An 11,317-nucleotide genomic window follows, 5' to 3' on the forward strand; every position below is an offset into this window, starting at 1 on the left:
ACTTGTAGAGGCACAAGGGTCTGTTTAGCAAGTGTTCTTGTATTTTCCATTTCCCCCATGGTCAAATAGTATATGGAAACAAAGCTAAGCTTAAAGCTAGCATTAATACTGCTAAATAAGTTGGGGTAAGTTAGTCAACTTGGCGCCTTGGATGTTTACCAATCCGCATTGTAACGTTAGAGAGTACCAGTTCACTTATGTATGAAAGAAATTCTTTTTTGAAGAGCTTGCTTCCATGTTTCTCAGGTAACCGTTATAAGGAAGAAATAACTGAACGTAAAAGCCTCCAGTTTGTGTAGTTCTGTCTGTCTGCCTGAGTAGCTGTTAGAAACCCCAACTCACTTCACCTATCTCTTTCTCTCCTCCCTTATTATTCCCAGATGTGATCTGCTGTTCAAAGATATAGTTTATCCAGATTGATATGACCACAGAAAGACAGGTGAAGGCAATACTCTATCTTCTTGTAATATATCTGTCTTGTTGATAAAACTGCCCTGGCTTTGGTGTTCAGAGGTTCAGGAGATACAGATAGAGAATGACCTTCCAAGCCCACAGGGAGTGCTGGATGCTTTGACTTGAATTAGATGGAATGTAGCATTTGAACCACTGCTTGTAAGTTACACTTTCAGTAGACTGAGTGTTAAAACAGTGGTTTACAATCATTTTTTTTAAGTGAGAGTATCACTGTTGACTTTAAAATTAAAATTTGAAAGCTGATGTCTTTTAAAGTTCTTGCTAAACTAAAAAAATATATATTTTACTGGGGAAAAAGCTGAAGAAACTGATTAGTCTACAAATAAAACATGGTGTATAACTCACATATGTCTATAATTTAGAGTTGAGTTATTAATGTCAATAAACACAGAATAATCATTAGGTAGCAGCAGCTGCACAATAATCAACTACTGGAAGCTGGAGTTGTGCACACTGCACACCTTACATGGTAGTAGATAACAGTAGAGTAGAAAATAGCAGAAAGTGACCCAGGTTGAGATCACATATAGAGGAGGAGGATGGCTCCTGAGACCCAGGGAGCGGTGCGTGCCGCCCAGGCCTGGCTGCAGTCCTCCTGGCACGTCCAGGTGCCCTTCGCCTGGCTGGAGGCCTGCGTACAGTGGCTACAGGAGGAGGGAGGAGGAGCAGGCCGTCTGCCGCAGCAGCACATCAACCAACAGGTAGGAAGTCTGACTGTCTACTTCTGCAGTTTAATGCAAAACAATGACTCTGGGTGGACACATAACCCAGGTTGAAGTGATTAGCCCCATTGACACAGCAGCAGAATAATCAATAAGTTAGGAAGTCTGGTGTGTGAAAACAGTAAAGTATATTGCCTTACTTTGGCATTTACTTTAACTTTTATTCTGAAAGGAGAAGTAGTTGTCAACAGCCACTAAAAGCTGTATAGTTTCTTCCTGTGGTATGGAGGGAAATCTGGTGTTGTTGCATATGAAAACACACACATATGCAAACGTTTACAGCATTCCCATATGTATAAAGCATGTATACAGTATATAGCATATGTATAAAGCATACAGACAGGGTTGAGAGGTTCAGTTACTGTTTGACTAAATGTTAGAACGGGCAAGATGAATGACTTAAGCAGCTTTGAACGTGGTGCGATCGTTGGTGCCAGACACGCTAGTTTCAACATCTCAGAAGCGGCTGATCTCCTGGGATTTTCATGTACTACAGTAGAGGTTACCGAGAATGGTGCGATAAATAAACAAATCCAGTCAGCTGCAGTCCTTAGGGCGAAAATGCCTCGTTGATGAGAGAGGTCAGAGGAAAATGGCAAGACTTGCTGAAACTAACAGGCAGGCCACAAATATGTAAATATTTATAACCGCTCACTACAAACGTGTGTAGAAGGGCATCTCAGAAAGCACTACTAGTTGAACCTTGAAGCTGCCATGCCGCGTTCCACTCCTGTCAGCTAAAAACAAGGAGATTAGGCTACAGTGGGCACATGATCACCAAAATTGGATAATTGAAGAGTGAAAGAACATCATCTGGTCTGACATATCCCAGGTTCTGTTGCGACATGCTGATGTCAGGGTCAGGATTTGGTGTAAACAACATGAATCCATGGACCTGTCCTGCCTGGTGTCAACAGTACAGACTGGTGGTGCTGCTGTCATGGTGTGGGGAATGTTTTGCTGTATTGGAGCACCATTTGAATGCCACAGTGTACCTAAACATTGTTGCTGAAAAGGTGCGTCCGTCATGGCGTCAATCAAATGGATACTTCCAGGAGGAAAATGCGCCATGTCCGAACAATCCCCAGATCTCAACCGAACAGAACACTTTTGGGATGAGGTGGAACGGGATGTTCGTAGCATGAATGTCCCACCAGAGAATCTGCAGGAACTGTGTGACGCTATCGAGTCAGTATGGACCAAGATCTCTGTGGAGCTTTTCCAGCACCTTGTTGAATTCAGGCTGTTCTGAAGGCTAAAGGGAAGTCTGACCCGGTACTAGTTAGGTATACCTAATAAGGTGGCCACTGTAGATCTCATACGCTTACTTCATTTATTGTATCATGAATTGATGACCATTCATATATCATGAAAAAAAAGAAAAAAAAATCTCAGGTTATGTAACAGAATCTTACAACTATCACAATTTAGGCATTTAACTGATAGTTCATACCAAAAATGACTTAAAATAAGTGTAACAGTAGAAGAAATTGCAAGCAGCCTAAAAACTCATGTGCCTCAATGGCATTGTATGACAAATTTGAAACCAACCCATCATCATTGTAGGTGCTGGACCAGTGGCTGCTGACAGACCTGAGGGACCTGGACCACCCTGTTCTCCCTGATGGACTCTCCCAGGCCCAGAAGACTGAGCTCAGCGGCACCTTCTGTGTCCAGGTGGAGACTAATATCGTATTGCATCATACATATACAGTATATGCATCATATCGGCCAATATCATATCATATCCCGACCTTGAGCCTGTGCCACCAGAACATTCCTATTGCATTTGGTTGATGGTGCTATCATTTTATGTTAGCGGTCTTATCATATTTCATTGTGTCGAATCCTTGACGACGACTAGGCACGACACTCTCTCCATTAAAAATACTTTTTATTTTGGCACTACAATAAAAATGTGACATTTTGTTCAGAGACCTTTATCAGACATTATGTCAAATCCTGAAATATAACTTGGACCATCAAATGCCACCTGAATACTTAATAATAATATTTGGTTGATGGTAGTAATCCTCCCCCCAGGCGTCAGTGTGCCGTTGACAGTGTATCATAAGCAGAGGGAATAGAAGACCTTTCCCTTTCCCCGTTTCATCACTGGTTTGTTCATGGTGGTGTCTGCGTTGTCTTATGTAATACAGATTATCATAATCCAACCAATAATGAAACCTAACTAGGTGAAAACCACAGACTGAGAAAAAATTAAGGTTGGCCTTTTCCCTGGCCTTTGGAGAGGCTTAGGTGGCAAAGTTGTAAATGGGGAGGGTTTTGTGCAGGTTTGGTGGGGTGGATGACATCTTGTTGACAAAATCACACAGCAGTCTTTTTTTTTTTTTTAGCAAAAATAATGCTATTGGAAGCAATTGAAGGGCAACAATTAAAGGAAAAGAATATTCAAGGAATAAGGTCAGAAACCAAATTATGCCAAAAACACATGGGATTCCAGTTTTCCTTTAGATGGTCAGAAAAAGCACCTAACTGGACCCTAAGATTGGGATGGGTCACTTTGATGGTAGTAGGGGCCAATTATACTATGAGGATAGCCATAGGATGTGTGTATGCACAAGCGCACACCACTCACATATGGAACTCGTAGCAAATGATTAAAGGGTATTAATCCTTTAATTAACAATTGTAGTGTATTGTGTATCTAAATTCATGAAAATGTTGCTAAAATGTTCTAAAGTACAGTGTTTTGTAAGAATTTAATACGCAGAGACAAAGCAATATAATCAAAGGTCTCGCCCACTCTGTTTTAGGTTGACTCATTACTGGACATCAGCCAGCCGGCCTATGGTCAGCTGCAGAAATGGAGGGGCACAGACCGCACCAATGAGGAAGTGTCTGCTGTCACACAGGCTACCCAGAGGCCCTGGGAGGCCAAGCCAACTCGCATGCTGCTGCTGCAGGTCAGAGGCATTTATAAAGTAGAGCAAATTAGGAAATAATCCACAGAATATCCATGTTATGCTCCTGAAATGGAGGATTTAGAGGCCTATGTCAGCCTCTCAACTATTACAGCCTGTTGTATTTTGTGGCATAGTGGTTTGATTCTCAGTATGCCTGTCATTTTTGCTAGACAGTGGAAATAAGGTCTGTTTCCTCAACTGTGGAAAAATGATGTTCCCTCCCATTCATTCTCTCATGACAGATGTGACGCAGTGGACTGGTTTCCAAGTCATGTATTGAGCTTACTGCTAGACTAAAGTTTAGTGCAAGACAAGGCTGCATGATTATGGCTAAAATGATAGCCCTGGTTATTTTGCTGTAATTGTTTACTAATTATTAGTCATGATTATTAGTCTTGATGATCTCAGGAACACATTTTTTTATGGCTTTTTTGGCATAATATATTAACATCTTGACTATTTTCAACTATAGTGGACATTCTATTCTATTCTAAAATGTTTCAGTTCTAAGATTATAAACTGTGGAAACTAAAATCCTGGTGTACAATTCTAAGCAAGTTGTCCAGCACTAGTGTTGGACTAGGCTTCATTTGTCTCTGCTCTGCTCTTCCCAGCTGAATCAGAGCTGTCAAGTACAGTCAGTGAGGGCATGAGAGAGAGAGAGAGTATATTCCTGGAATATAATACACAGACTGTATAATTTTCACCTTAAGTAATACACTTGTTCACTGCCCCCACTCAAGCATAGTGCTGGTGTTGCTTGGAAACGTTGCAATTCAAATTTTTTGGTTTTATTTTTTACTGTTACTTAGCCCTTTTGAGTAGGTTCCACAGTTCTAGGACCCGTGAGATGCAAAGACCCATGGCAGTTTAAAAATGTACTGCGGCATCAATGGGGCATTTCCTGAAACCTTAAGAGAATTTTAGGGAAACAAGGTGATAATGTGTAGTTTTCTGTGTAATATGTAAGATCTCTATCTCTATCTCTATCTCTATCTCTATCTGTTAAACAGGTGACAGATGGAGTCCAGAGCTTGGAAGCCATGGAGTATCAGCCTATCCCGGCACTCAGCACAGCTCTCAGGTGAAGGATAAGTCTGTGCAATACTTAACTGCATTGAGACGTCTTTTGGCTGCAACCTACTTTGAAAGGGGAACCTTGAAATTTAATATTTTAGTGATTTATTTATCTTGCAGGTAGCTGTGCCGCTAGTTTTAAAATAAAGAATGCTATCATCAAGCCACTTTTAGGGAAATGGGAAGACTATTGTAGAATCGTACTATTTTACTTAAGGTTTACTTTTTGGGAGCGGATATCATGTTGATGTTATTATCCTTATTGAGTCAAAATAAACGTTAATAAACATCCATGTCACTGCTATTTCATTGGCAGTTTTTCAAGCATTGAATCAAAATAAACGTTAATAAACAACCACGTCACTGCTATTTCATTGGCAGTTTTTCAAGCATTGAATCAAAATAAATGTTAATAAACAACCATGTCACTGCTATTTCACTGGCAGTTTTTCAAGCATTAAGCGCCTAACAGCTGGTTATCTGTATGGTTCTCTGACAACTATGCATTTTCAAAATGATACAGTATGGTAAATGGACTGCATTTATATAGCGCTTTTCTAGTCTACCGACCACTCAAAGCGCTTTATAACAATGCCTACATTCACCCATTCACACACACATTCATACACCGATGGCGGCAAGCTACCACGCAGGGTGCTGGCGCAACCATCGGGAGCAATTTGGGGTTCAGTATCTTGCCCAAGGACACTTCGACATGCGGACTGGAGGAGCCGGGGATCGAACCACCGACCTTCTGATTAGTGGACGACCCGCTCTACCTCCTGAACCACAGCCGCCCCACACATATGAAACATATTAAAACATGTGTTTCATATCTCCCTTAACCCCCTCTCTCCAGGCCTGGTGTGAAGCTGCAGTTGCAGGGGCAGATGGTTTGCAGGCTGGGCGTGCTGCTGTTGGGGCCGGCCAACGTCAAGGTCCTGGGTGGAGAGGTAGAGGACTTGGTGGACAGGAACAACCAGGTAAACTCGATTTCTTTGATTTTTGCATCCCTCTCAGTGAAGACTCAATGAGTTTGTTTCAATTGGGGACGCAAAAGCAAACTTAGAGCAATGCTTATTTGTGTGCTCTGCCTCTGTCATTTTAGGTACACCTGTGCAGATTTGGTGTAAATGTTATGTGCACCTAATCACTTGATGATACCAGTTTATAGTACATTCAATACTGCATGGAGGTGTATAGGACCAGTAATTGTTTTTATATATGTTTGTACTGTATCTGAAGCAGAGGATAAAGACATTATTCCAGCCTTGGTTACAGTGAATATCTTACAAAAATGTATACAATAGGAAAGGTAATTTCTGTGTTATTCTAACCAGGGCAGGATGCTGTGTAGGGCGCTGGGACTTCCTGAAGAGGAGCAGCAGGAGGGGGAAGAGGGTCCACCTGCACCACAACAAGGTATATCTATGGACATATTGGGATATCCATGAGGGCTTGTGTAGCTCTGTTGGTAGATCACATTCTGTAATGGTCATTGGTAGTATTGAATATGTACTAAATGAAACGAGGGCAGTTTGAAGATGGAGGATGAGGGTATTGCGTCCCCTTTCTTAACACAGAAGATGAAATGCATGCCCTTATATAAAAAAAAAAAAAAACAACAAATTAACTCCACATCTCTTCCCTTGTTATGAACAGCACAACAATTGACTGCATGTGTTTCTCCTCAGTGAAATATGGCAGTAATATCTCTGAGGATGTTCTTTATTGTATTGGCTGGCATGCTTTCAATTCAAGTATATCACAGTGCAAAATGTGGCAATACATATTGTGGGGCAGAAAAATTAATCACGATATTAGCTACATTTTATTCTGCTGTAGTAATCACATATGAGACGGCTTGCCCATTATGGGCAGAAATATGTGTCACTAGAAACTGAAATTTAATTATTTATATTTGAATTTGAATTGCTCAAGAGCAATCGAGTGCAGAATTCTACAACAATAGCTATAACGTTAACATCAGTTAAACAGTCAAAAGATCATTAAAATATATGGTAAACTGATATTACCGTGTTTGACAGCCCAGTCCCAGCCTCATCCATGATCGAAAGAAATTTTCTTCAACGTGTATCAAGTCCATGGATCAATGGGAGTGAAGGAAATGGTCAAAAACATACAGTAGGTGCTGATTGGCCGAAAAGGAGTTCTGTGAATCTGCACTTGATTGCTCTTCCTCAACGACCAGGATGTGTGTCTCAGTAAACTGAAATTGAATTGCAAGAACTGAATTTGAATTACGAGAACTGAATTTGAATTGTGAGAACTGAATACAGTTTCAGAGCAAATGAATTCAATTTCATAATATTACATTCAGTTTCAAGTTTATTGGAATTCAGTTTCAAACTAATAAATTCAATTTCAAATTATGCTATTCAGATTCTGTTTTTCAATGCAATTATTCAAGTTAAACAATACAAATTCAAATTATGTGATTCAAATTCAGTTTTTTAATGCAATTATTCAAGTTGAGCAATTCAAATTCAAATATAAATAATTCAATTTCAGTTTCTAGTGACACATATTTCTGCCCATAGCCCATCACCATCCAAATTATATTATTTGCACTTTGTAATGACATTTTTAAATTGTTGTTTGCATTCTAGCAAGCTAATCCCATTGGTAGAAAGATTTGTGTCTCAAAAATAAAGAAATCTGCACAGTCATACTTTGTTGTCATTGAACTTTTATTTATTACATCGTATCTTGGTTGTATCGAATCGTGAACCCCATATCACGTATCGAATCGTATCGTGAGATTAGCATATCGTACCATCCCTACTTATCGATCACATTGCTTGGCCAGAACTACCCATTGTATAATTGAACACATTCATGTCTTTGTACCTGTTTTTGTTTCTCCTTAGGGAACCAGGAAATGGAGGACTTGGACCTAGATGACCAAGAGTTGTTGGCTAGCCTGGAGGCCCAGGAGGAGGTGGAAAGGGTTCAGGGGGGGCATAGTGTGGAGAGTGGCTATGGGACACTCAGTGAGGCCTCCGCTCGATCGTCCAGAAGCTCCTCTGTCAGGAGCCATGTCTCCACTGCCTCATCCAGGTGGGCGGTTGATAATATGATACCTTGACATTTTGACTCTGGAACTCCCCAGTCTCTATTCTCTGACAAATATACTTAAAGGGGGATGAAACCCTAAACTCACTGTTTGAGCTGTTAATCAGTGTTCAGGGCAATTTTATGATGAAACACATCCATTCTTGTTGTAACAATTTTATGAAGGTATTTTAATTAATGCAATTTAGTGCCATCCCGTCACTCGAAACCTATAATCTAGCTTCTTAGTATAGTATTTCCATTGCCATGATGAACCAATAGACACTACTGAAATAATAGCTGGTTTAAAAGCTATATGAACTCAGTCCAACATTATTGTCTTCCAGAAGCGAAGCCTCCACACCGTCTTACAGAAGTGGTTCGATCCAAAACAATAGAAGTGGTTCGGTCCAAAGTCATCGCTGGGGTAACGAGCTGGAGGACTCTGACCTTGTTGCCCCCTTATCTTCCACCCACTTGACTCACCAAGACGTCACAGATCACAACATGGCAGATGAAGACTTTCCCGACGAAGACTTTGATGACCTCCCGCTGGATGAGTTGGACAGTGTAATTTTTCAGGAAAGTACAAACGTCACTCAACAGTCTGACAGCAGTCACAGAAGCAACAACAGAATAACAGCAAATCCCAGCAGCTTTGACAGAACAACAAAACCGCAGACTGATCAGTTTGACAGAGAGCCACAACAGCAGACTTTGAACGGCTCTGGATCACGGCTGGGCTCTGTCAACTCCAGATTTACCGGGCAAGACGAAGAAAGAGACAATCAAAGCTGTGTTAGAGCAGCTAGAGGGCAGTTAGCGGCAATGACTTCCAAACCCGACTTGCCCTCAGCTTCACCCCCATCACACGACTGTGGCCATTTCCTAACTGATGATGAGGGGGATTTCATGGATGAAGACATGGATTCCTGCTTTCTCAAAGAGATGGAAACGTATGGAGCGCAAACTGGGGTCCAGAGCACACGCAATACAGCTCAGGAAATAGCCGGAGCTTCGAGGGCTGTAGGGCAAGATAGACTCCAAGCTAAAGAAGGGCTTAGATTGGAGAAGGTGTATCAGACACCTCAAAGCCTTTGTCAGCCCAATTCTAGACTTACCAGCCAGTCATCAAGAAGTGTAATGGATACATTTCCTAGTAAGACGGAGCCTGCGTTTGAGAGCACACACACCACACCTCAGGGGCTAAGTTACACCTCAGGCGCTGCAGAATCGGATAGAATATCTGCTAAAAAAGATCCACAGTGTGACAGAGCTGCCCCCACTCTCACCCTGACCTCCCTGCCGTTCACTTACCTGTGCCTCCTTCAAGAGTTGATCTCCAAACCACACCCCCACACCACGGAGATCTGCGTCAAAGCCTTCATTGTCACTCTCTTGGGGAAATTGACCGGCAGCAGCGGCGTTTGGCGGATCTGCGCCACCATATCAGACGGCACCGGCTACTTGGATGTGGAGCTGTCAGATGAGGTTTTGACGGGTCTGCTGGGGTTCTCGGTCGCAGAGAAGGGGGTTCTGAAGCGTGACCCGAGTCGGAGAGGTGAGCTGGACGCCGGGATGAAGAGGTGTCAGGAAGAGCTGGTGGACATGTGCTGCGTGATGACCATCGTGGTTGAGCCACACGGGAGGAAAGCTGTGGTGACCAAGGCAGACCCCGTCACCGAGAAAGTGCTTCAGGCGCTGGAGCAGAGGGTGAGAGACAGGAGAAAATAGAAATAGAGGAGAGGTCAAGAAGGGAGAGAGTTCAAGGTAAGGGTGATGAGAATATTAGAGGCAGGGAAGCAGGGATAAAAATGTGCAGATGGGACATGATTGTGGCCAATATAAGATTGCACATCAGCAGTGCCTTTTAAAAAGTTAGCCCATATCTAATGACCCTAAGGTATTGTCAGCTGATTGGCCACTGACCTCTATCAGCAGATATAAACTGCATATGAGATGAGTGATCAACCTGCCATTCTGCTCCGGTTTTGGAGAGCAGAATGTGTGAACTGCTTGTCTGATGATCACCAAGCAGCATGTTGCAATGCGCCCCATCTGCTATATGTGAAGAACGTAACATTCTGTCATTTGTCAGTAAAGGATTTCATTCATCATTTATATCAACTTATTTTTTTCTGTTTGAAATGCACTGCAACCTGTTCAAGCAAAGTAAACAAAATGAAACATTTAAACATACTATATATTGATAAATCAGTATTCTGTTGTTGATGATCTTCTAAAAAAAGAAAAAAATGGTGATCATATCAGCTCAAAGAACCCAGAGTGGAGCATCCCTAGTTATATGTAGAGGTGGACCATTTTGAACTATCTGAAGGAAAGAGTGAGGTATAAAGGGGGGAAAAGAGTGAAGGATTTGAGATGAGGAAAAGGGATACGGTGAGCAGAGGGGGAAAAAAATAGAATTCATACTCTGATTGTTGTAATGAATTGCCAGCCTTTGCATTCATTCAATACATCCAGTTCTCCCAATTGAAAAATGATTGAATGTCCAAGGGCAGTGTGGGTCTTTAATAAACTCCCACAGAAGAGAATGAGAGGAAAGGAAGATAAAGGAGAGGCCACGAGCTTCAATTATTTCCATTCATTAAAGAGCTCATCTGTGTTTTGTCTGTGATGAATATATTTCTAACACAGCACCACAGAGATAGTATACCACAAATTTAATGCTTTGCCTGTACATATGTTGGAATATAACCGTTGCCAAGGTTTTACAATGTCTTTCACACACTTAATAAAACTTGCTTGAAATAAACGCTTGACTCCACTAATTTTACCTTTTCCATTTCTGCTCGTCAAATGAGTATTCCCATTCCCTGCAGCGTCATAATTTACTTAATTCTATCAAATCATAAAACATGCATATCAACTCTACAAACTAATTTGAAGTTGGAGTGTTTCAACAATATGCATTACAATTAATTTGTATCTTGTTAGATAAATAAAGCCCAATGCATCTTCTCTGCCATGACGTTATTAGATGCCATTTTTAGGAGTATGTATTATAAGTCTTAGTCTTAG

At 41.4% G+C, this 11,317-nt stretch overlaps 1 protein-coding gene across 1 annotated transcript; it reads left to right on the forward strand.

Annotated features, from left to right (window-relative positions):
- The first annotated feature begins 580 nt into the window (after positions 1-580).
- Positions 581-11,021, forward strand: rmi1 (RMI1, RecQ mediated genome instability 1, homolog (S. cerevisiae)). The gene is made up of 8 exons (XM_071920297.2): positions 581-1,175; positions 2,763-2,873; positions 3,974-4,123; positions 5,137-5,207; positions 6,060-6,183; positions 6,541-6,622; positions 8,092-8,281; positions 8,623-11,021. Exons 1-8 carry the CDS (start codon positions 1,014-1,016, stop codon positions 10,007-10,009), a joined length of 2,277 nt encoding a protein of 758 aa, XP_071776398.2. The 5' UTR covers positions 581-1,013; the 3' UTR covers positions 10,010-11,021.
- The last annotated feature ends 296 nt before the right edge of the window (positions 11,022-11,317 follow it).

The sequence above is a fragment of the Centroberyx gerrardi genome, chromosome 8 (genome assembly GCF_048128805.1).
Source record: "Centroberyx gerrardi isolate f3 chromosome 8, fCenGer3.hap1.cur.20231027, whole genome shotgun sequence".
In the NCBI taxonomy this organism is placed as follows: Eukaryota; Metazoa; Chordata; class Actinopteri; order Beryciformes; family Berycidae; genus Centroberyx; species Centroberyx gerrardi.